This window comes from Eubalaena glacialis, chromosome 6 (genome assembly GCF_028564815.1).
Source record: "Eubalaena glacialis isolate mEubGla1 chromosome 6, mEubGla1.1.hap2.+ XY, whole genome shotgun sequence".
In the NCBI taxonomy this organism is placed as follows: Eukaryota; Metazoa; Chordata; class Mammalia; order Artiodactyla; family Balaenidae; genus Eubalaena; species Eubalaena glacialis.
In genome coordinates this window covers 95,180,255-95,207,212 of record NC_083721.1, presented here as the reverse complement: position 1 = coordinate 95,207,212, position 26,958 = coordinate 95,180,255, and the positions used below count along the sequence as shown (strand labels likewise).

At 39.7% G+C, this 26,958-nt stretch overlaps 1 protein-coding gene across 1 annotated transcript in view; it reads right to left on the bottom strand.

Annotated features, from left to right (window-relative positions):
* Positions 1–8,567, bottom strand: part of NCEH1 (neutral cholesterol ester hydrolase 1) — a 63,988-nt gene extending 55,421 nt beyond the window's left edge. The window contains exon 1 of the mRNA XM_061194467.1: positions 8,268–8,567. Coding sequence (XP_061050450.1) covers positions 8,268–8,417 — 150 coding nt within the window. The 5' untranslated portion in view covers positions 8,418–8,567. The remainder of the gene's footprint in view (positions 1–8,267) is intronic.
* Between the last annotated feature and the right edge of the window lie 18,391 nt (positions 8,568–26,958).

Genomic DNA, 26,958 nt, shown 5'->3' with positions numbered 1-26,958 from the left:
GTGCTTCCTTCCTACCTCATCTCTCTGACTTCTTAGTTTTATGCTCCAGCCACTCTGAACCACTTTTAGAGACTTAGCTTGTACCATCCTCTCCCATTGGAACAATCCCTTTGGCTGGAATGCCCTTTTCACCCTCTTTTCTCTCCTCTTCTCTTCCTCACCTCTTCCACTCAGCTAGCTCTTACGGAAAGTCAACCTAGCACAATGGTTGAACTCTTGAACTCACAGTAAGACAGGCTCGAGTTGTATTGTGACTCCACCTCTTATAAGCTTTGTTATCATGAGCAAGTTAACTTTTCTTCACAGTTCAGTTTCCTCCCTTGTAAGATAAGGAAAATAAGAACGTCCATCTCATAGAATTATAGCATGGATTAAATGAATTGCATGTAAAGCACATAGCACAGTATCTGGCACAGAGTAAATGCTGAGTTATATCCTTAATAGATGTTATTTTTACCATAAATGCTCAATCTTGATAATTCACAGTAGATATCAATGTGAAAGGGAGACATCTGTTCCTAATGCCCAGGTCAACATTAGATGTCCTTTTTAAGGCTCCTATGGCAACCCACAAATGCCTCCATCATAACTCTTCCTCTATCAGTCAAGTGCACAATCTGTAATTGTCAGTAGGTTTATCTCCCTTCACTGGACTGTAAACTTCTCCAGATTAGGTGTGTGTCTTATTCTGTTTCACCAACTCCTAGCATTAGGGTTCAGTTAATATTCATTGAATTAACGATGACTTCTGAATTTTAATTTTGTTAAGGATAGGATATTAAAGTAGGATTTTAATTTCATTTTGGAAACACTGAAAGATAGATTGTTAAAATTTCATAATAAGACAGATTAGGTAGGGGATATAGCTAGGTTTGCCACTTGGAAATTTAATTATATGTCTTAATTCTTTATAAATATAAATGAAGAAGAAAATAAGTGATAGTTCCCATATAGTTTCACTTGGCAGTAAAAGTAAAAATATGCTCACTAATTTAAAAGAAGTAATTGTGCATTAATAGAATGTTTAAGAACAATTATTACACTTTCACACCTCACAGAAATGTTTTCATATCAAGCTCAAGCCACATGTTAGAAATAGGATGTCCCATTAAAATAGAGTAATAATAATGGCATTTCTGTGCTCAGGGCCATATTTGTAGAGTTCTGGGAAAAATAAAAAGGAGAATTATAAATTAGGTATTGTCTTACACACTTGTAGTTGATTCAATCTGACCTTGATATTTGATTGGATTCACCGGCAGGTACTGTCTACCGAGACCAACTCATATTGAGCACCTGTCAGAACTAATGCTGATTAAATACTGTGCCCTTAAGCTATTCTTAAAGCCATTCTGCTGCCAGGTGTTTAAAGAAAATCCCACTAAATCAGCTAAAAATTGTGCTTAGTGAAATCTCTAATTTACATGAAGAAATATGTATCAAGGCAAATATAGAAGGCAGTAGGCAAAAGTTATTATTTACTAATGTTTTAAAGTTAAACTTACGTGACAGTAGTAAACATTCCAGTTCATGAATGGTTACAAAAAAGGTTACCAAGTTGGAATTCTGCATGGCATCCAGCTGAGCTGTCATTTAAACCATACCCACACAGTCCAAAGGCACATGCACAGAGAATTCAGGTGAGGTCACATTAGATTTCAACAAGTTTGGAGATATTTTACGGGATGAAAAACCTTGCTCAACTAGTCCAAAAGCACTGCCATTTATAAGAAATAAAGTCAGCAGAAATAGCAGGTTCAATAATCTCTCTTTTATATTATGTCATCAAAAAGATACGTAGGGTAAGAACTAGAAAGCTAGGAAATGATTGAGGTAAGGCAAGCCACACTCTGGCTCTGAATTCTTTTGAGATACCATTATTACCTTTAGTCACCATCTTTATCACCCCTCTGAACTGTACATAACCACTCCCTCCTATGAGCTTCTGAAAAACTTGTCAGCTCTTGCCTTTTTTTTTACATTTTATTTTATTTATTTATTTTTTTGGTTGTGTTGAGTCTTAGTTGCGGTACATGGGATCTTCATTGCAACACGCAGGATCTTTCGTTGCAGCACGCGGACTTCTCTCTAGTTGTGGTGCAAGGGCTCCAGAGTGCATGGGCTCTGTAGTTTGTGGCACACAGGCTCTCTAGTTGAGGGGTGGGCTCAGTAGTTGCAGCGCACGAGCTTAGTTGCCCCGCAGCATGTGGGATCTTAGATCCCCAACCAGGGATCGAATCCGAGTCCCCTGCATTGGAAGGTGGGCTCTTAACCACTGGACTACCAGGGAAGTCCCTTGCCTTTTTAATAGTTGTATATTAACATGGCTTCTCATCGTACTAGGCTGCAATTTCTTGTAGGTCAGACTCAAACAGTAAGCTTTCAATCTGTGTTACATCTAAGTGACTGAGCGTGAAGCCTGCTATCACGATAGCTGTCAAAGGATCCAGGATGTGTTTTTAAAAGAAATGTATATATAGGGTTGGCCAGAAGGTTCTTTTGTTCGGTTTTTCCATAAGATGGCTCTAGTAGCACTAAGTTGTCTTTAACTTCACTCGAAACAATTTTGTTAGATTGTATTGTGACAGCTGTCATATCAGCGTGCATTTTTAAAAAACTTATCAAAATTGGTGAATTTTCATTTTAATATTGAAGATGGAAGAAGAAAAGCAACACTTTCAGCATATTATGCTTTATTATTTCAAGAAAGGTAAATATGCAACTGAAACACAAAAAAAGATTTGTGCAGTGTATGGAGAAGGTGCTGTGACTGATCAAACACGTCAAAAGTGGTTTTCAAAGTTTCGTGCTGGAGGTTTCTCACTGGATGATGCTCCACGGTCAGGTGGACCAGTTGAAGTTGATAACAATCAAGTTGAGACATTAATTGAAAACAATCAATGTTATACCACAAGGGAGACAGCCGACATACTCAAAATATCCAAATCAAGCACTGAAAATCATTTGCACCAGCTTGGTTTTGTTAATTGCTTTGATGTTTGGGTTCCACATAAGTTAAGTGAAAAAGAACCTTCTTGACCATATTTCCGCATGCAAAGCTCTACTTGAACCTAACGAAAACATTCCATTTTTAAAACAAATTGTGACGGGTGATGAAAAGTGGATACTGTACAATAATGTGGGATGGAAGAGATCGTGGGGCAAGCGAAATGAGCCACAACCAACCACACCAAAGGCCAGTCTTCATCCAAAGAAGGTGATGTTGTGTATATGGTGGGATTGGAAGGGAGTCCTCTATTATGAGCTCCTTCCGGAAAACCAAACAATTAATTCCAACAAGTACTGCTCCCAATTAGACCAACTGAAAGCAGCACTGGACGAAAAGCATCCAGAATTAGTCAACAGAAAACACATAATCTTCCATCAGGATAAAGCAAGACTGTATGTTTCTTTGATGACCAGGCAAAAACTGTTACAGCTTGGCTGGGAAGTTCGGATTCATCCCTCATATTCACCAGACATTGTACCTTCGGATTTCCATTTATTTTGGCCTTTACAAAATTCTTTTTTTTTAATAAATTTATTTTTTATTTATTTATTTTTGGCTGCATTGGGTCTTCGTTGCTGCGTGCAGGCTTTCTCTAGTTGCGGTGAGCAGGGGCTATTCTTCGTTGTGGTGTGCGGGCTTCTCATTGCGGTGGCTTCTCTTGTTGTGGAGCATGGGCTCTAGGTGCTTGGGCTTCAGTAGTTGTGGCACGCAGGCTCAGTAGCTGTGGCTCACGGGCTAAGTTGCTCTGCAGCATGTGGGATCTTCCTGGACCAGGGCTCGAACCCGTGTCCCCTGCATTGGCAGGTGGATTCTTAACCACTGCCCCACCAGGGAAGCCCCAAAATTCTCTTAATGGAAAATTCCCTGGAAGACTGTAAAAGGCACCTGGAACAGTTCTTTGCTCAAAAAAGATAAAAAGTTTTGGGAAGATGGAATTATGAAGTTGCCTGAAAAATGACAGAAGGTAGTGGAACAAAACAGTGAATACATTGTTAAATAAAGTTCTTGGTGAAAATGAAAAATGTGTCTTTTATTTTTACTTAAAAACCGAAGGAACTTTTCCCCAATATTTTTGGGAATTCCCTGGCAGTCCAGTGGTTAGGACTCGGCGCTTTCACTGCCTTGGCCGGGGTTCAGTTCCTGGTCAGAGAACTAAGATCCCACAAGCCATGCAGCACAGCCAAAAAAAAAAAAGAAAGAAAGAAATCTATTTTCTTCATAGAACAATTACTAAAATATTAATCACATTGATATGCATTGCACATCAATTCTGCTTTAGAAGTAGAAAACCTACTACAAAAAAGTTTTAAATTAATTTCTTATTCCATGTTTATTGTAGAAAAACTAGACTATACAGATAGGAAAACTGAAGATATAATCTTATGGCCCAGAAAAAAAACACTATATTTTAAATTATATCCTTTAGCTCTTTCTATAATCTATATATAGATATATAAAACTGTATGTTTTGATAAATAGATATTTTAAATGGGATAACAGCATATATGCTGTTTTGTAGCATTTTCCCACTTAACACACAGTACAAATCATTTGTAGACCATTAAACTTTATTTTTACAACTTAAATTTTTTTACTGCATAGTTTCCAAAATATGGGTTTACCATATTTACTTAATCTCTTATTGTTCTTAAATTCTTTTAAATAACTGCAAAAAAAAGAAAAGAAAGGTTGCTGAATGTTCCCTCATATTTCTCATAAATGGCAGTGCTTTTGGACTAGTTTAAAAAGATTTCTGTACCTGTGAAATGTTTCTATCTTTATAGCTACAGCTTTGACTATATGTACAATTACTTAAAATAAATTCATCCAGAGGGATTTCTGGGTCAAAGAATAAATGCTTCTACAGCTTCTGATGGATATTGCCAAACTGCCCTCAAAAAAGTTGTTAAAATTTACATTTTCTCCAGCAGTGTATACTTCTCAATATCTCTACCTGTACTGGGATTACCATTTTTAAAAAATCTTTGCTTGCACAGCATTTTGAAATGTCTTCAGAACCTCCCCCAAACTCCCTGCTTTTGTTCTTCTAGTCTCCTGCTGCCCAATCTTCATCTAAACCTCTCTCCACTGTCCTTCCCAGATCTATTTTTGTTTGTGCTTTTCCACTGCTCAAGTCTTACAATGGCTTTGCTATAACACTGAAAGTTGCCTAGCTAGTATTTTATCCCCTTAGACTCTTAGAGCCAAAGTATCAACCAACAAATCTGATAAACTAATCCATGCTAATGTTAAGGAGCTCATTTCCAGCCACATGTGTGAAATATAACTCGAGCAGTTTAACAAAAATATATTATCTACATCAGCAGTGCATTTTATTTAACTTACAGGGCAGTGGTTCTCAATTTTGCTGCACAGTGAAATCACCTTGGGAACTGTTAAGAACACTGCTGCCGGGGATTCATCTCCCAAAGATTCTGAATAAATTTGGTATATTGTGTGACTTGGGCTTTAGGATTTTTGAAGCCTCCCTAGGTGACTCTAATGTAGCATCTGTGTTTGAGATGACTTAAGAAAGATCCTAAGTAGTTTCTTCTTACGTAATACTGGAGGATGCCAAGGAAGAAAAGTACAAGGAACATAATCTCAATAATCTGACTCATCTGCAGAAGATAAAGGAGATTAGAAGGGGCAGCTAGGGGTGAATCATTTGCCAATGACAACAGGATAAGAGTAGCATTCACTTTCTTGGCCGCGCGGCATCTTAGTTCCCAGACCAGGGACCGAACCCGCACCCCCTGCAGTCGAAGGGCAGAGTCTTAACCACTGGACCATCAGGGAAGTCCTGAGCAGTCACATTTCTTGATGCTAGTCAGGTGCCTGCTGTGTTAGGAAGTAGGCCAAGCCTTATCTTTGAAGTATTGATAGCCTTTGTAGTTAAGCTAACCAACTCAAACTAAAATGATTTGGGTAACAAATGTTATGCCATGCAATTTAGTGACAGCATTCCAGGTTTCATTCCAGGAGGTAAACTACTTCCAGTTTGCATTTGCTTTATTGTTTCAACAAAGTTGGGCAGTACCACAGATTTTCCCCACAACCCATAGTGGCCCTTTGGGACAACTCTTAGAAGAATAACTACAACCAGTTCTAGCCGTTTAAATACATTATGGCACTCTTACAAAGTAGCTATTAGCCCTATTTTACAAGGAAAGCTGAGGATCAGAGAAGGTTAGTAAATGGGCTGGCCTCAGAGCCAGCAAGTGGCCTGGCTGAGGTGGGATTCAGGGAAGCATGACTCTTAACTTTAACAGTCATATTCTATTTACTACCAAGTGTCAAGCCATGTTTCCTTTTCCCCAGGACAATTTGAAGTGACATTGGTAAATTGCTTTCCTGGGTAGAATATGCTTCCTTGTGGTCTGAATGATCTTTCTGATATTTTACAATTCAGAAGACAAGTGATGAGAGCCACTTCTGTGCTAACCCACCTCCGGCCACAGTGTCAAGTAAGGACACTCTGTTACCTTATCTATCTCTGTGACCCGGCATTACAAACATTATCATTCCCAGACACCAGCTGAGAGCATACTCTGCAGAGGACTGTAAGATCCAAAGGCCTTAATGGGTTGGCTGCTTCGTTGGGGAAGAAAAGCTTTTTTCCAAACCTGGCTTTTCCCAAATTACTTATGATAGGGAAGATTTCCTTGGTGACCAGAAAAGGAAGAATAATTTCTGTGGCCAACATAGTAGTTTGACTCTTTTTTTCTGTTTTTCTTCTTATTATTATTAGTCATTATTCTTTTTATTGTAGAGGGCCATTTAAGCCACCCAGGTAAATACCATTGTACCCTAGAATCTTTAAAGGGTTTTACTCCCCAGCTACATAATTTCTGGAGGAAGAGAGTGATTGTAGGGCTTCCTGTACGAAAATTGCCGTTCTTGGAGCCAATGCTAGAGAAGGGGATGGTAATTCTTTCACCACGTCAACACTGTAGTAAGCAGGAGGTCAGGAAGAGGCTCTATAGCCTCAATGGGCCCTACCTAAGAGACAATAGGGGACTTAGGGGTGGAGAACGATGCTGGATTCAAGAAAAGCAAAGTCCTAGGAATGTGCTACAATACCCTAGCTAAGGGACTTTTTGATAGGACAAAGCTTCAGAGACTATGTAATCCTACACACAATTAGAACGGACAGGGAAAAGGAACATCGACCCTCTAGGAAAATCATGTGGTTTTTTTTTTCTCTCTAGTTGTCATTCTTGAAAGGAGTTTACCAAAATAACCCGAGATTAAAGCCCAAGGTTGGGGGAAGGGAGGAGACTCGGTTTTGGAGGAGGGTTAGGAGTTTAGATAGAGCAGGATGCTTAGAAATACTGTTCAGTCATAGGGCTCAGCCTTGACTACAGATTGTAGTTTAGATTTTAGATTGTCTGGCACTAAAAATAATGCCTCTTACATAGAATAAACCAGAAAGTTACATTTTCCTGTCTACGGGGTTAAAGAAATACACACCCATGACACAGTAGAGAGAACCGTCACCCTGCCAGGGTAAGCCAGGGTATCCTGGCTCAGGCAAAGGTTATCTCCTCGACAGTTAAAGACAAACTAAATTCTGCAGGGCAGACAGGAAAGAAATGCATCATGCAAACACCGGCTGCCACTGCCTCTCCAGCCAGCCAGGTCTCCTGGCCTCTTTTCTTGGGCTGAGGTGATGAGTGCCACGCATGAAATGCGAGATCTGTGCTGTTCCCCAAGTACTTGGAGGAGCCCAGCCTGTTGCCCCCGGGAATGGGGGGCTCCACTGTCGGGGACATTGGGAGGTCACCCGCGCCCGAGTCTGCTTTTAAGGTGGCTGCATTCCCAGGAACCAGAACCCGTTTTTCCCAGAGCCTTCCTAAAACATTTAACTCATTCTCTGCCGCCCTCTATGGGAGAACAAAAATGGAGGAGGGGTGGTTTATAAAAGGCTGGAAGATCCGTTTCTGGCGCTGCAAACCAAGAAAGAGGGGGACATTTAGGAAAGACGAAGGATTAAACAGTCGTCAAATTCTATTCAAGAACTTCACCTTCTCCATTACCAACACAGACTAAGAGACGCACATAGACCTAACCCGCCGCTAGCAAAGAGGCGAATGCGACACCCTGCAAATGTCAGCCTGAGCCACCTTAAAAAGCGATCGCCACACTGCGTTAGAAAAATTTGTATTCTCGTGGGACAAGGTCCGGAAATTCTGTTTCCCCCTTTAAACATTGCTTAAGAGAAGGGAGAGAGAATCAGCGCTGGGCTACGTCTCACCACTTGCTGTGCGCTCCGGAAAGTGGCGTCCAGCAGCATCAGCTTCCAGGGGTCGGACACGGAGCTTGGCAGGGGGATGTAGATGTAATAGGCGGCCAGCGCCACCAGGGCGGTAAGCAGGACACACGACGACCTCATCCTCCCCCGCATCGGCTGGCCTGCCGGGTTGACGAGGAGGAAAGGGCAATGCCACCAAAGACCTCAGGCAAGTTTCTGCAAGGGCCAGCCGCTCATTCACCGGTTTCTTACATATCCAGGAGCCAATCAGAGGCGGCGTCGGGAGGAAGTCGGAGCGCTGACGTGCCCCCTCCACTGTGTCCTTGCAAAGTGTTGCAGACACTCCAGGTTTGAGAAAGTTCTGGGGCTGTGCTGGGCGCAGAACAGCGGACTCCGGAGGACACAGGTGTGTATTGCACCCTTGTGACCAAGGGCTCCCTCCTGAATGTTCCCAAACGGAAACATGCCCGGAATAGTTTCGGTGTGATGAGTTTCTGTCTGTCCAAAGCACGGGGGCCAGTCTGACTCAAAATGGAGTCCGATGTGAGAAAGATAATAAAATGATAATGATAAAAATCCACTGTTTTCAGCCAGATTTGCAATGGAATGTAAATTCTAGCTGTTATGTGGTGAGAGAAGGTAACAAATTCTTATAGCTCAGGCAATGCTAAGCCAGTAGTACATGTAGCACCCAAATCTTGGTTTCCAGATCTCATTCTCCAATAAAAGGAACCATGACTCTTTGCCATGGCACCGTGGAGAAAAGCCTGATTATAGGGCTGGGACAGGTAAAGTACAGGATGAACCTGTTGTTCTGTAAGATAGAAGTGCTAAAAAATGATGGGAACTGGTCAAAAGGACACAGGTGGCAGCTTGAAGGGTTTCCCCATGGCTAAAGCTGGGATAATTTTACCATCAAAATAAATAATGATGGATTACAAACCATTGAATAAAATAAATATCTAGGAGTCTATACTAATATAAATAAATAGGGAAACACCACGTGAAAAAAATTCTTTCAAGTGGGTCAGTGGTAACAAAAAGCATTTGAATCCAGATTTCCTATTAAAGATGAGGGTAGGGGAGGGGATATAGAATGAGAGAGATAAAGAGAGAGAGAGAGAGAGAGAGAGAGAGAGAGAGAGGGAAACTTCACCAGCAGAATTACAACCAGAGATCCAGAAGGAAAAAACTGGAAGAACTGTTTTAAGGAGGTGGTTAGAGAATAACTCCAAACTTATTGATCGAGGCCTTAAAACACCTGGTACATATACTTTTGCAACTTAATATAGTAATTTAAATTTAACCTAATCCAAAGTAATGAAATAATCATAAATTTGGGACTGAAAATGATATTCTTGGGAGAAAGTTGGCTTCCGATTCAAAGTTTGGAATAAAACATTTATATGAGGGGTAAACTTCAATGATGTTTCAAGCATTCGAGTTTGAGATCATCATTTTATCTTTCTTTGTAGTTACTAGTTAAGCATATAAGTCTAAACAGAAAGAGATATATAAGTTTGTGAGTGAATGTATGTGCATAAAGTTAAAAGCTAATCTCTACGGGTGATTACAAACAATTCCAGTGCTACCAACCGAATTGACAACTGGATTGATTCACATAATTTTCTTTCAGGTAATCTGTAAAATAATTCAAAGTTTTACCTTGTAGACTTTAATATTTTCTTCCTGGATTTTGATTATATTCATAAAATCATAGATCTTAGAGCTGATGACAAAACAAACAAACAACAACAACAACCCCACACCTGACCCATCCTTCCATCTTCAGCCAGTAGTTACAAGCTTGGTTTATAGATGAGTCATTTGAGGCCCAGAGCAGCTTGTTCATAGTCTTCTAGTTTGTAAGTGATAGAACCAATATTCATTTCTCCTGCCTCTCAGTGCTGTGAAGCTTCCCTTCAGCAGTGCACTAAGAAATAGAAACCAAGAAAAAACAAAGAAACCACTATGATTCTCAGTGCTTCTTCTGTAGATCTGAGAGTCTTTATAAAATGAAACCAATCTGAGATAAATTTAAACACCTTCATCACTTGTTTCTAATACTTCAGTCATTCCACAAATATACCTGGTCCACACCAGGAAATAAAGGAGTGGGGGCAAGGCAGTAAGGTCTCTGCTCTTTTCGATTTTGCGTGCTTGGTAGTGATGATAGTTGTGGGGTGAGAGTAAGGAAAGTAGAGAAAGGAGAGCCAAACAATAGATAAATGATAACAATTAACAGGCATGGAACGCTAACCACAAGCCAGGTTCTGTGGTTAACACTTTGAATGTATTAACTCATTTAGTCTTCACAACAATTCCTATGAAGTATGTGCTCTTCTTATTCTGAAAACAGAGGCACTGAAAGATGAAGTGCTTGCCCAAAGTCACCTAGGTAGTGGGAAGTATAGCTGGGATTTGAGCCCATGGAGTCTGGCCCTTGTGCTCATGTGCTTTACTGCTCAACTCTGCTGCCAAGTGGTTAGGACTGGGAAGAAAATAGAACAGGGTAGTGTGATACCTTGTGGCTGGTTGCTGCTTTAAACTGGGTGATGAAGGGGACTTCTTTAAGGAGATGCCATTTGAGCTGACAGATGAATGACTAAGGAGACAGCCATGCAGGAATCTAGAGGGTGGGGAACAAGTGTAGAGGCCCTGAGGTGTTACCAGGTCAGGGAACAGAGAGAGTGCTGGAGAGGTAGGGGTCATGTGCAAGGGGCGGTAGAGCAGGCACAGTCAGAGAGGTAGCATGGATGCAGGAGGGTGGATCGTCTAGGACTGTGTGGGTCATGATGAGGAGGTGGCATGGGAAGCCATTGAAGACTTTGCAGCAGGGGAGCAAGAGAATTTGGTCTGTATTTGAAAGGAAGCACTCCAGCTGCCGTGTAGAGAACAGGAGGCTTTTTCAGTCATCCAGATCAGAGATGATGGTGGCCTGGAGGGGCAGTGTTAACGGTGGGACAGAGAGAAGGGGCAGATTTAGAATACACTTTAGAGATAGGGGAGACAGGACATACTCACAGATTGTGAAGGGTGATAAAAGGAGAAGAGTCAATAAAATGCTCTGCTTCTAAGGAAATAATGTGTGATTTGATGTGTAGGCAATTGACGTTTCTATTTATGTAGAATATCTTAAATTAGTTTTTATTAAGATCTCCTAATTATATGACATAGTAATATCATTGCTTAACAGAATTTTTACTTTTATTACTTGAAATAATTTACCCAAAACGCCATATACTACGCCATGTGAAGTGGGCTTCTTCATCTAAGGACAAGCAGAACTTTAGTTCAGCAAACACTTACTGAGTCCTGCTGTCTACAAAGCACTGTGGTAGGTGCTGTCATGATAAAAATGGTCCCTTTCCCACAAAACAATGTCCACTCTAGTCAGAGAGAAAGTCAGATAAACTTCTTATTATTCGAAATATACAAATTCCAGAGCTATAGAGAGGAGGAAGTCATGAGTAGATCTGTTCTAGAAGAGTGAGGAGTAAGAAGACCTACAAGAAAGGTGATGACTGAGCAGATTGGGCAGGTTGGACAGGAGTGTGCAGGTGGATATTAGGTAAGATCATCCCAAGCAGAGAGGAGAGAGCACACACAAAAGTCCTGAAATGTGGTATGAGCTGCAGGCAGTTCAGGTACTTCTCGGGCATCAAATGCAGGAAGGTGGAGAGATTAACCTGAAGAGTTAGGCAGAGGTCACACGATGCAGGGCCTGGTGGGTTGTGCCAGGGAGCCTGAACATTATCCCCTAGGCAGTGGGGAGGCACTGGATGATTTACGTTAGATCTAGTGATGATGGAGAGGGTAGGCGGTCTGGAGGAGAGCAGGGGAAGCTGCTGGCAGTGTGTCGCTTCCAACGTGTCCGAGAAAGATGATGCTATTGTAGTTCAGACTTGTATGAAGTGTTGGTAATGGGGTTGAAGAGTCCGAAGAGATCTGAGAGGTAGAATCAAAAGGACTTGGAGAGGGAGGGAAAAGGTGATTTCCCAGATTTCTTGTTGAAGCAACTGGATAAAGAATGGTGGAAGAGTAAAAGATTTGAGGGAAAATGACAAATTCACTGGGGAGTATTTGGGTTTAAGGTTTCCATGGAACATCCAAGAAGAGATATTGAGTAGACTCCTAGACATACAAGTCAGGAGCTCATGGGAGAGGTCCAAGCTAGAGATGTAAGTGTGGGAGTCTTCATCCTATAACTGAAGCCCTGACAGTGGAAGAGAGAGAAGCTAAGAGCTTGGGAAGTGCGAGGAAGAAAGCCAGGCCTGAGGGCCTTGACATTTACTGATTAGGAGAAGGAAGAGGACAAGTTGACAACAGAGGCCAAGAAGAAGTGGTCAGAAAGGGGACTGTCTGATCTAGACAACTGAGTAATGATGGATAGTGAAAGTGAGAGAAAATCATTCAGAAGTTAAATTTATGGAGTTTCCTAACTGGATTCTTGAAAGGGGAGAGAGAGGATGGAGTCAATAATGACTTCAAAGTTTCTGGTTTGAGTAATGTCATCAACTGACATAAGAAATATTGAATGCAAAGCAGGTTTGAGGGTTAGATGATGAGTTCAGTGCTGTGATGTACTAAGAATTATATTCAGCATCATCCTTATCAATATGATCTAAATTCAGTGTTAAATACTTGATTAAGGTCAAAGCCACTACATGATATGTTGAAGAAAATTAGTTTGTGAATTACCATATTTATAATGTATGTGCCTAATTTTCATAATCCCTCTACTGATTATGGTTTGAAGCTCATCCTTGATCTTGCCAATTGTGACATTATACTCACTTAAGACAGAAAACCTTGGCTTGTGTTCAAAGAACAAAAGGAAGTTTTTCTTTTTTCTTGCAACCATCCTATTATAGTATCATCCAAAGATCTATGACTTCACACACACACACAGATCCAGCATGGACCAGCCTGTGGCAACTTCACAAAAACAGCCGTGACGCTCCTTGATTGGGAGCATCATATTGCCTCCTCTTCCCATTATAAACACACAACTCAGCGACCACAGCGACGTCCAATCTCCCAGTTTCCTGGATCTTGCCCTCAGTAATGTGTTAGCTTCCTATTGCTGTTGTAATAAAGTAGCACAAACTGAGTGGCTTAAAACAACAGAAACTTATAGTCACATAGTTATGGAGTCTAGAAGTCTAAAATCAAGGTGTCAGACATCCATGGTCTCTCTGAAGGCTCTAGGAAACAATACTTCCTTGCCTCGCTCATGCTACCTTCTGTGGTTGCTGGCAATCCTCAGCGTTCCTTGGATTGTAGATGCATCCAATCTCTGCCTCTTGTCTTCACATGACTGTCCCCCTGTGTACAGGTCTTTGTGTCTCATCTTCTTATAAGGACATAGGTCATATTGGATTAAGGGTCCTTTCTATCTCAATGGGACCTCATCTTAACTAATTACATCTGCAACAACCTTATTTCTAAATGAGGTCATATGCTGAGGTACTGGGAAGGAAGAGAATTTGGGAAGGGTGTGTGGCACTATTCAATCCAGTATGGTACCCAAGAGTCAGATGAGTAATGGAAGCACATTAGCTGGGCATCCTGCCCCTTCCCCCACAGTGGCTGTGCACATGGTTCCCAAGCCTCCTGAGATAGTTTGGGCAGTTCCTATACAGGTGATGTTCCCCTTGCTCATCTTCTGAAGCTCAGTCTTTTGTCTTTGGATTGACACCTAATCTAATAACTAATTCAGACTGATGGGAATAGGGGTGGGGTGAGGGTAGGGGATGTATAGGAACTTTCCTTATGATTGACTGACGGCCTCTTGGAAGTAATACTTCCTTTGCTTTCTAACTCAAAACTGTACTGTTCAGATTTCAGGCTGATAGAAGAAGAGTATATGTGGGGAGGATCATGGCCAGTGGTGATGGCTGTTTGCAGAAACATGGCCGTGGCACTGCTCAAAGAATCTACAGCGTGCATGAGCGTTCACATGCACATACACACACACACACACACACACATCTTCTAAAATAAGATCGAAATTTACAAATCAGAAGGTAAATAAGGTCAGTAGAAAACATGTGAGACCATTTTTTTAAACCAGCATCTGGTCAGCATTAGCTCAGGTACTGCCAAAGGAGAAAGGTACTCAGCAATAAGATACAAGTTGGGATCTTTGACCAAAGGTATTTCTCGTTTAAAGTCAGGCACATTCCATTTTCTAAAAACTTCTGTGCTCTCCCAGGAACTGATTGTTATTAAGGTGTCCTTGGTGTATCTATCCACCAGAAAAGGTGTGACCCAGGTAGATGACTGGGCATGGTTGTTGGTCCTGGGGTGCGTCTGATGGAAAGTGGTGAGTTGGAAATCAGGGCTCCAGTCAATCACCTGTGAATTTGAATATAATCTTCAAATAAATTCCAAAGTTCTTCCCAAGCCTACCAACCTTGGCTGGTCCGCTTCTGCCTACTCTGTAGCTCACCTAGTGCCCTCCTCACCTGTCCTCTATGCTGCAGCCACACTGGCTTCTTTTCAGTAAGTCAGTTCTGCGAAGGCTCTTCTGCCTCTGGGTCTTTATTTGTGTCATTCTGTGCCATTTCCTCTACCTGGCACTCTTTGCCCTCTACCTTTCATCCTAGTTGGCCCATTCTTATTATTTAGGTATCTGTTTAAATGTCACTTCCTCGGAGTGACAATATCTTACAATGTTAAGCATGTAATACATTTGGACCTTGAAGCTTGTCATAGAAGCACCTTCTGTAACTGCTACCTGATCAGTTAGCAGTTAAGACTCTTACCTTTCTCACAAAGCCAACTTAAATGACCTACCTCTGGGTAAAGGGGATGAGTTAGACAGAAAGTTATGTTATTGGATATTTATATCCTGAAGAAACCTGTTTTAAAGTAATTTTCAATATTTCTGAAATACTAACATGATTTTCTTATTTCAGAATCTTGTTTCGGAAAGATTATTGAATATTTGCCTGCTTAAAAGCTAGCCTTTTAGTAGGGTTCTGGTTAAGTATCTTTTCTCCATTTTCCATTTTTTTTTTCAGAATTTCAGATTGATGCAAACGACTGTGGGTAACACATTTAAGGCTTATATTCCTTTTAACCCTGAGAAAATGATTTCATAGTTCTTGATATAAAGTAGCTCCTTCCATTTTATGTGTTCATTCAAGAACCAGATATCTTTTCATGGTCTATGCATGAAACTATGTAGAAAGGAATTGATAATATTTAAACTTATATAATATCACAATATGTTACAATTCCCTTATTATTTTTGGACATAGATGTCATTTATTTACAAAATCTGTAGACATTTACCGATGACCTACTAAGTATTGAACACTGTTTCATTCTTGGGAATGGGACAATATCCCTGCAGGGAAGGAGTTCTCAGTCTAGTAGGAAAGAAAATAAATAAACAGGAAAATAAACAGAAGAAAACTTGCTAAGTGCTATAGGAAAGGTGTAGAAAGAATATCTGAGTAGAAGTACACAGACAAGGGCAGAAAGGCATATGCAAGCATATTGTGTAATCAAAGGTTTGGGTGCAAGGGCATGACACTTTCAAGGAGCAACTTCTGTTGATTTTATGAATCATAAACAAGTCTGTTTTTAACTGAACTACTGGTGGGACCTGAGTTAGTGATTTACAATCATAATTCATTTCAGTGATTTAATTGCATTTATGTAAATTAATGATAGCATAATCAGTGTATACTTCTCAGGAATAAATGATTTATATTGATAAAAATATGCTTTGTAATAATTAGCTATTAAAAATGTCTACTGGCGAAGTAGTCAAGATGACATTTTAATTTTAGCAACTAGATATGTTAAAAGTAAATCAAGTGAGCTATGTACACAGTTAGGTTTCTCTACTGCCTCATGGTTTTTAAATACTCATCTTGGAAAAATAAACCATTGGTTAGATCTATTGGGCATTTACTTTTGTTAGTTCTGTAGCATATTCCCAGAAAGTTATTCTTTTTAAAAATTTGAATGCAAAATTATAGTTATTACCTACTCCAGTGCCAGCTCTAAGCCCTATATCCAGGTCTCTTCTCAGTTCTAGGCACATAGTTGAAGTTCAATAAATGTTATAGCTGGTAAAGTCTAATATTTAGATCTGAAAGGCTGACTGTGAAAAAGAGATCATTAATAGGTAAGAACTTACATATGCCATCTTATCAATTGTTTCCTGGATGTTTTGCAATTGCCTTGTTCCTTTCTTCCGCTCTTGCTGTCTTCCTTTGTGAATTAATGATTTTCTGTATTGGTATGCTTTTATTCTCTTCTCCTTATCTTTTGTGAATCCACTTTAGGTTTTTGCTGCATGGTTACCATGAGGCTTACATAAAATATAAACATAACAGTCTATTTTATGCAGGTAACAACTTAACTTTGATTGCATACAAAAACTCTACCCTTTACTCCTCCCCTTTTATGGTTTTGATGTTACAATTTACCTTTTTTTAATATTGTGTATTTATTAACAAATTATTGTAGCTGTAGTTATTTTTAATACTCTTGTCTTTTAACCTCTATACTAGAGTTAAGTGTTTAACACTCCAGCATATTACAGTATTAGAGTTTTCTGAATTTGACTACATACTTACCTTTAGCAGTGTGTTGTATATCTTCATATGTTTTCATGTTACTAATTATCATCCTTTCATTTCAGCATGAAGACCTCCTTTCAGCATTTCTTGTAAGGAAGGTCTAGTAGTGATGAATTCCCTCAGCTTTTGTTTGTCTAGGAAAATATTCATCTCTCCTTCATTTCTGAAGGACAGCTTTGCCAGGTAAAGTACTCTTGGTTGGCAGTTTTCTTTCTGCACTTTTAATATATCATTTTACTCTCTTCTGGCTGGTAAGGTTCCTGCTGAAAAGTCTACTAATAGCCTTTTGAGGGTTTCCCTTTTTCCTCTCTGCTTTTAAGATTTTCTTTGTCTTTGATTTTTGACACTTTTATTCTAATGTGTCTTGGAAGGGTTTCTTTGATTTTGTTTAGTCACCTATGAGCTTCATGAACTTGGATATCCAAATCTCTCCCCAAATTTGGGAACTTCTCAGCATTATTTCTCTAATTAAGTTTTCTACCCCCTTCTCCCTCTCTTCTCCTTCTGTAACAGCAATGATCACAAACTGATCCTTTTGATGGTATCCCATAACTCGCATAGGCTTTCTTTCCTCTTTTCCATTCTTTTTTCTCTGTTCTCTTCTGACTGGAAAACTTCAAAGTTCCTGTCTTCAATATCACTGATTCTTTCTTCTGTTTGATCAAGTCTGCTCTTATGTTCTCTATTGCATTTTAAATTTCATTCATTGTATTCTTCAGCTCCAGAATTTGTTTGGTTCTTTCTGATGATTTCGATCTCTTTGTTAAATTCATTTTGTTCATGTATCGTTTTCCTGATTTTGCTGAAGTGTCTTTCTGTGTTTTCTTGTAGCTCACTGAGTTTCCTAAAAATAGTTATTTTGCATTCTTTGTCCAGTAAGTCAGAGATCTCCATGTCTTTCTGTTCAGTTACCAGAAGATTATTGTGATTTTTTTGGTGGTATCATGTGTCCTTGATTTTTCATGTTCCTTGGAGTTTTTGTGTTGCTGTCTTCTCATTTCCTCTAGTCTTTACTAAATGCTCAGTTCAATGTGTCTCAAATTTTTTTTTTCTCCAATGGAGTGTGGGAACTTCTCTGCAAACATGGACTTCCACAAAGGCTCTTTGGTTTGTGAGTGATTGTCCAAGTCAGTGTTCTCTAGGGACTCCCAGATCTTGACTGAGAAAAGCTGGAAATGGTTTATGGGTCACTGCAAGGTCCACAGTTGGAGTCAAGGTTTGTCTGCCTATTACCTGACACAGGGGTAGGCAAGACTCCTCCTGGGTCCCTTGACATATGATGCGGGGACCCACAGCCCCCTCAAAGGCACTTCTGTCTGTGGATGGATGCTCACTTTTTTGTTGCTGGGGTGGGAAGGAAGACAGAAATGAGGGATATCTATGCCACCATCATACTAATATCAGTGCCCCCACCCTTACAAACAAACAAACAAACAAACACTTGAAACCAATAATTAAAAGGTAAGGGAAAAAATTGTTAAAATGTGCAGGATTTTATTTTTTGCTTGTGCATGTGTGTCATTAAAGGGGGAGCTTTACAATTAATTCAGCAAGTTGTAATTTCAAGACTCCTGAAAAGTGATTCAACTATTGTAGCATTGTATCATGTCAACTCTGTTTTAGGATTTTTTTTCCCTCAAGTTTGTAACTCAGGTATGATAATTTGCTACACATAGTAAAAAATATGGTAGACTTTTGATACATTTGTTTAAACATTTAAAATTTCTGTTATTTTAAAATTTGTGTCAATATAAAACTCCATTGATAAAAATAAGTACATTTTAACAATGTTTATATTCATGTAGCAGAAAACACAGGTAGTAAAGAGACACATAGGAAAATGTTTAACCTTCCAAGAGTCAAGGAATGTAAAATAATTTCCAGGGTCCTGTTTTTCCTCCAAAAAATTATAAAGTTAGAATAGATCATACAGATGTTGGGAAAGGTAGGTAAATAGACAGTATCCAGTTTTCTTTTATAAATGATGCTATGAATCTTTATGTAGAAAACATTCTTTAGTAAAGATTAGTTATCTACATTTTTTTTAAAAACACCTTGGAAACTATGTAAATGGTTTCTTGTAGAAAAATATTTATTTTAAAATAAATACATATAAGTTTCTTCTACATATTAAAATAAGTTTCTTCTACATAGTAAAATAAATATCTAAATGTAAATAGAATACCTTCTCCTTAAAATAATTTAAAAAACAGGATACCACCACCACAAACAACTGCTTAGTTATAAGTGAATGAATATATATTATGGTAACAATTATGTTTAAAACAACACAAATACAATAAATGGAGGGAAATACACCCAAACCTCAAATGCATTTGTGTTTGTATAATAGAACTTTGAATAATTTTATTTTCTTTTTATTACTTTGAAATTTTCAATTTTCTTCATTCATTACTCTATAATGTTTTTAAAATAACTTAGAAACAAAAAGTCACAAAGATGCCAAAGAAAATTGGTACTGGAACCATCTTATACCAGATAAACCTGGACTTTCATTGAAAGTTACATTATTTACATCTGTTTATCCAATTTTAAAATTCTATTTATAAAACAATCCTTTATAATTTATTTGCCTCAAACAGCCTATCCTAATAGTAAGAAAGCTGGCTGGGAGTTATTGACTTGGCTCTATCACAGGCTATCTATATGACCTAGGGAAAATTACTCATCATTCTTGACTCTTAGTTTCTTCATCTGTAAAATAATAATTTGGACCTAGTATCTCTAAGATTTCTTCTAGCTCCAAGAGCTACCAGTCATATGAGAATGCAAATACAGGCTAATCATATTCCAAAAGGCACTTTAAGGCTCTAAAAATGTACTTTTATAAGAAAAATACAAACACTATCACACAAAAAAGTAATTTATGTGGGGAAAAAATAAGGAATCATTAAAATACAGTATTAGTTCAATAGGTGATCATAATTCACAGAAATGTATATTTGGCAAGAAACTCTATCATTGGGAAAAAACATGGAGCATAATTAAGCTCTTCTAGACTCACTGGCCTAAAGTTATTTTTCCTTTCCTTAGGTAAAATGAATCATTCAGCTTTTGCAATACTTATGACTAACTAACTCATTACTAATTACTTTATAAATAGAGCTTTAATGAATTGAATTACAAGATCAATTCTATAATCAGTGGTAGAGATCTCAGCATCCAACAAAGGAAGTTGTGTTCTTTCTAGTCCTAGTAAGGAAGTAAGAAGAAACTTACTTCTCAGGCTAGTCTGAAAAACATATATAATGAGTTTTTTATTGTATATAATGGTCTATTTCTATTAAATGAAGGTCTCATTAATTTTATAAATTCTTTGATCATCTACTTAATAACTGCATTTCCCTAGTTTTTAAAAATTATCTTTTATGCTAACTCTTTTACTTTTGTTGTTTTAAAATGTTATCCTTTCCACTCTTTCTAAGTCCATGTGGACGTTCTAAGTCCACCCAGCCTAGGCCTGCCCCAGGGCTGACAAGTCAGGGGGTAGCAAATTTTTAATTAGACACATTTATCATTAATAGGGGTAGGAAGGAGCCCAAACCCAGCCTCCCTTGGGGCGGAGACCAAATGGGCCTCTCCTTCCTGCAGAGATGCTGGGCCCCTGAACTTGTCTAGGAACCTGGGTGGCTGGGCCTCAGGGAGGGGAGGAAGGTGGGCATCACAAGCATCTACTTCCATGACCACCCCCTCCACTGACACTGCAGAGGTGGACTACGGGAAACTGAAGGAGAATCTGCACAAATTGGGCACCTCCCCCTTCTGAAGTAAGTGGGGCCTGTCCCCTGTGGGAATCCAGGGAGATGTGAATGACCCTGGTCTCTTCAGCCAGAGACCAGAGAAGGGCACACAAGCTCAGTCAAGCTGTTCAGGGATAGTCGGGTACCCTGGGGTCACTTTATTATGAGAGGAACAGAGGTATCGGGCACTGGTCTAGAGTCAGAAGACAGGCAGGAAGCTCCCTGCTGACTTGTGACCTTGACTGAATATAGTCTGCTTCAGTTTCCCCAGTTGCAAAGGTGTAATCTGCTAAAGACCATTCTCAGCCCAGCATTACTGTGGAGATCAACTGGATAACAGGTATGAGATTCCTTGTCAACCACATATCCTGTGCAGATGTGAGTGTACCCAGCCCGTGGCCTCATTTCTCTCAAAGCCTTATTTGCATACTCTCTTCTGGGTGAAGCCTCCCTTGGCAGAATTAATTCCTATTCTGAATTCTCTGACTCATTTCCCACTTTACATATGGCCCTCCCCTCTTTGAAGTTAGGGACCAGATCATACCTGTGACATTCAACATACAACATAGCCACAGGTACAATAAAGGTAAAAGAAGTAGCAAATTCTGCCCTTCCTGCCCTGCCCTGCCCTGCCCACCCTCATCCATCACCCATGACAATTCCCTGAGGCATACTTTCAATAGCCTCATTTCGCAATGGGAAGCTGGGGCTGAGAATGACATGGTCATTTGCCCAAGGTTACTCAGATAGATGGCTGGGATTTGAACCTGAGTCTGACTGCACAGCCATGCTCGTTTCACTCCACTGCACTGACTGCTGAGTCACTAAAGCAGACTATTTCAACAAATAGAGTCTGGTTGGCACCAGCTTTGGGGATGGAGAGGCTCTGGCTGAGATGGTTGCAGTGGAGCAGTTAAGAACATGGACTCTTGCACGTGGTTAGGACTCCCCGCTTTCACTGCCGAAGGCGTGGGTTCAATCCCTGGTTGGGGGACTAAGATCCCACAAGCTGTGTGACACGGCCAAAAAAAAAAAAAGAATGTGGACTCTCAATTCAAATCCCAGCTATACCAATGACTTAGCTGTGAGATAATCTCTCTAAACCTCAGTCCCCTCATTTATTTGACACATGGGAGTATAATAACGCCCACATCATAGGATGGTTGGGAGAACAATCTGAGAGTATGCAAGTGAAAGTATGCTGTAAACTGTAAAGAGTGATATAAATTAGAAGGTATTGATCCAATGATAACAATTATTACAACTAAAAAATTAATGAACAGAAACCTCAAAAAAACTGAGTTGGGAAGCCAGAAGGTGGAGCTCGCACACCCTGAATGATAGCAGACCCCAACAGGAAGAAGAAAGACTGGTTTCCTGGCAAGGACTCAACCAATGAAAAGCCATGGACTCTTTGTTTACTATAGCCCTCCCAACTTTCTTTACCCCTTTGTAAAAGAGTTCTCCTTCCCTTGCCATGCAAGGACTTGCCCGTGGCTCATCATGGTTGTAGAACCCAAACTGCAATTCTCTGCTGATCCTGAATAAACTCACTTCTTTTCTGCTGGAGAAATAACTGGCAGTCTATTTGTTTTAGGTCAACAAGAATGACAGTATGATTGGCACAGTGGGCAAAGCTGTTTTGTGACAGTGACCACTGGCCTGACTGAAACCCCATTCATGTCTCAGTGCTGAGGTGATATAACCCTTCCCTAGGGAACAGTAAATGCCCTGTAGACACCCATATTGAGTACTGACACAAACTCTAAATAAGTTTCTGCTGGGGCTCAGCTCTAAAATCCGTGTTTCTCTTGCCTGATCCTGGCCCTGTTTTGCAGCCCAACACTCAGGGGCAGAGCAGGGAACCATCACATATCACTTTGCCAAGGTCTTCTGCAGCAAGTTAAAGCCCCTCAAAAGAGGATGTGGGAACCTACCCTTGATGAATCAGTGAACATTTAGAGACTCTTCTGGAAAGCATTGCCTGAAACTGTGTAGCTATTTATTTTAGCATTGTTAATTTGTACTAATTATTTGAACAAAGAGTATTCTTTTAAAATAAGAGTCATAACCAGAAACTGGAGGGAGGGGTTGTTGCAGAGGGCCATTTGGCCCTGAACTCACACCAACAAACAACCTCAAAGATGAACCTTGAATTATTTCCAAATGAGGTCAAATGGATGAATACAGAGCTACTCCAACAGGACTGGGGGGATGACGTTCCCCATAAAACTTTAAGCTTGTGTCTTATCCCCTTAGTATGTAGAGTGGACCATGGTTTCTTGTGATAAGATATAATATTTTTGTGTATATTAAATCCATTACTTTGTTAATAAAATGTTTTGTTTTAAAAAAAATCCTTTCCTACAACTGCATGTCTCCTGGTATTAGATTAATGTCTAATTACTCAAAATAAGATTATGTTTTTGAACACTTCTAGAGATTTGACAACTTGCTTTCAGGATTAATCAAACTAACAGGAAAACACTTATCTCTCTTAAGACTAACCAAAATCCCTGCTGATTAAGCTTAATCTCGTAAGTACAAATGTTCAATCTTGTATGGTCTCAGATACTAAACAAATATATATCGCTCACTTGCTAAATGCAGCCCTTCAAAAACTTGAGGAAGGTACCCTGGAATGCTGCAAAGCTATCCTTGGTCTAAAGTGTGCATATATGCCATCCTTCGATAGGTAGAGTGCCCTGCCCCAGTTGGACCCTTGGACTCCAATATACAACTCAGGGCAAGCCCTACCCCTTGGCAAGAGAAGGGGACAGTAAATACATCATGAAGAACTTTGATTGTCAAGGTGTAGCTTAAGCTTTATACTGACCTGAAGGCTAAGGAAGTTGTTTGAGATAGTCTAATGGAAGGTAAATAACATAATCAGATCAACATTTTTAAAAAGATAATTCTGATAACATATGCTTGCTGTAGTGGGTAGGGCAAGATGAAAGTCAGGATGTTAGCCTGGAAGCATCACTTCCAAGGTCTGTGTGAAAAGAGCTGAGACCCTGAATAACATAGCAGCAGAAGGCGTGGAAATAACTGGATGGATTTTAGAGGGGCATAGTACACAGGATTGCTGGGCTATTACAGCTTGGAAAAAGGGAGGAGTGGAAGATGATTCCAAAGTTTCTAAAGTCATGGACAATTGGGTCGGTGGCACCATTCACTTAGAAAATACAGCAGAAGAAGGTCTGTGTAAGATAATATTGAGTTCAGTTTGGGGCTTACTGAAGATTGAGTAATTGTGAGACTTCCAAAGGGAGATTCTGGGAGGCAGTTCAATGTATAGGTGTGTATCTCAGGAGAGAGATCTTAGTGAAATGTAGATTTGAATACTTAAAACATTAACAGTATGAAAAAACTTGGTAAATTCACTCAATATTTTCTTAAAATTTAATGACAATTGTCACTTATACAGGTTATTGATAAGTATTTAGAGAAATCACAGATACAGAAAAAAGACAAGAGAAAAAGGAGGGAGAATAGGAAGGAAAGTAGGGGATAAAGAGGGAGTGTTGGAGGGAAAGAGAACAAAAAGAAAAAATTTTAACTATTTAACTCCTCAGAAATATTCATTTTATTCCATGTTAAAAGGTGAATCATCTGACTCTTCATACATCTTATAGTAAATATGTTTGGGGGCATGTGAATGGGACATTATTCCAAAAAAAAAAACTTGCATGAGGATCATAGTGGGCATTTTGTAAATCTGTGGCCTCTCAGAATCTTTTGAACACTCTAAATGTTGGTAATTTCCCACATTGTAAATCCCAGGTCTGCAAGCTAGAAGCTATAAATGTCACCTCTCCAGTCCCTTTCACATCTCAGACACCCAGTACGTGCCCTAGGTTCTGCCATTAGCAGCACTCATGGAATGCCTTTGACTCAAAAGAGCATCATGAAGAGTCTGGCTGAGAGGCACAGAGCTCTCAGCGGTGTCAGAGGTGAATGTGGGTGGTACTGTTTGTCCTCATTGTTCCCAGAGGCACAGTGGACAGTCTCATGGCTTTGGGTACGGCTCCAAGAAGCTTTAGCCTCTGAGAATGATTGGTCCTTTTCTGTTAAAACTAGCTAGACTGAGTTGGTTCTGTTGTTTATAACAGAAAGCCCAGATACAATCGTTTACAGAATAAATTCACAATTATGATGATTTTTAATATTTTATAAACACAGCTCATTAATATATGAGAATTCCTGAAGGTAGAGGCTAGCCAGTGGTGGCACATCTGTAGGATACAGAGGAATTACAGCTTAGTTGCATTTCTTTCTCCTCCTTTCCTCTCCTCCTCTATATACATCCATCTATAGGTCTATACCACCCCGTTTCCAGAATTAATGAATGCACAAAATAAAAACATATGCTGAACCTGATATCTATATTTTTGCCCATGTTTTCCAAGACACAAATAAACACAATGCTGAGGCATCTCTGAGGATTTATAGAATTTCAGAACAGAGTTGTGAAAGGCAGCGAGGGGTATGAGAAAGAGCATTGGCATCTAGTCCTAGTTCAATAATGCACCAATCATGTGATCTTGGGCCTCTTTGACCTAGTTTCCTTCTCTGTCAATGGTAGGGTTGTGTTCATAACAACAGCTATTATTTATTGAGCACATACTTTGCTAGTCACTGCTGAAGGAGTGATAAGTAATATTACTATCTCAGGCTAAGAGAGGAGCTATGCAGGGTTAAGTAACTTGCCCAAAGTCACACAGTTAGGCAACGGGCAGAGCTGGACTATGGACTTTGACACATTGTTACCAAAGCTTTACTCTTTAACCTTCATTAGGTGATCTCTTGTGTTTCTTTCAGCTATACCCTTCTAAATAAATGTATTCTTTCGTAAATCTAGATAAGAACGGCAAGGAAGATGTAAGCTGACTTTCACAAGCAACTCTATGCATTTTGATTTTTAAGCAGCCTAAGGTATTGTTACGTTTCTTGGTAGGCTTAACATCCTGTTAACTCCTGTTGAAACTGACTCAGAAAGAGAAAGAGCCATGAGACTTGGCTGCTGAGGGAACAATCCATGATTAATGATGAATGTGTGTTTGGAATGGCACAGTGATAAGGCAGAGACCCTGGGGTGGGGTCTGTACCAACAGTGAGGGACCAGCAAGCACAGTGGTGGCAGTAGCAGCAGCTATGGAATAGAATTAAAATCCTTGATGGTTATAGAACAGCCAGAATAGGACTGGCAACTGCAGAGCGGTCCCAGCATCGTCATCATCATCATGAGGAACACGTATGGAGTATTTCTTTCTCTGTACCAGGCAGTGTTCTAAGTATTTTATATACATTATTTTATTTAATCTCTTTTTTGGCTAATATATTTCTACTTTTACTATAGATAAGTGTATATATTTATAAAAATAGTTTCATACAATATTAAGTTTTTGTCACCTGCTTTTGTAATTTCATATATTGTGAATATCTTCCCTTATCTTTTAAAAGAATTATTATTATTTATTTATTTATTTTTGGCTACACTGGGTCTTCGTTGCTGCGTGTGGGCTTCCTCTAGTTGCAGCGAGCAGGGGCTACTCATTGTTGAGGTGCGTGGGCTTCTCATTGCGGTGGCTTCTCTTGTCGCAGAGCACGGGCTCTAGGCGTGCGGGCTTCAGTAGTTGTGGCACGCAGGCTCAGTAGTTGTGGCTCGCGGGCTCCAGAGCGCAGGCTCAGTAGTTGTGGTGCATGGGCTTAGTTGCTCTGTGGCATGTGGCATCTTCCCGGACCAGGGATCGAACCCGTGTCCCCTGCATTGGCAGGCGGATTCTTAACCGCTGCGCCACCAGTCTTCCCTTGTCTTTGAAAACAGAGTTTCTCAAACTGTCTGTGAAGGACCAGGCATTTTTCCAATCCTTTCAGACCAATATTTTGTTAAGTTACTCTGATCATGCAGTTGAATGTCACAGCAATGTTAAATTGGTATTAAAGTTTCTAAATGCTTACTCACAATTTCTGTATTTATCTCACTGTGAATTGATAACTGTATATAGACTGGTTCTGATCTACAGATCATACTTTAGGTAACATTGTTTTAGAACACCTAAAATTACTGCATAGTATGAAGAAAAACCAATTTGATAACCAATCCTTTTGGGGATATAACACTGTTCAATGGCAATCACTCCATTCACTGGCTGGCTCTACTAATTTTACTGCTTTTAGAAACAAGGCAAGCTCTGCTGTAAATATACTACACTTTTGTTATAAAATCAACTCCCCATAGCATGTTACCAATTACAGAAACTTGCATTTCAACTTAGTCAGCAGCAAGTCTTCAGTTTTGTTTACCCTGCCTCTGACATCTGCCTT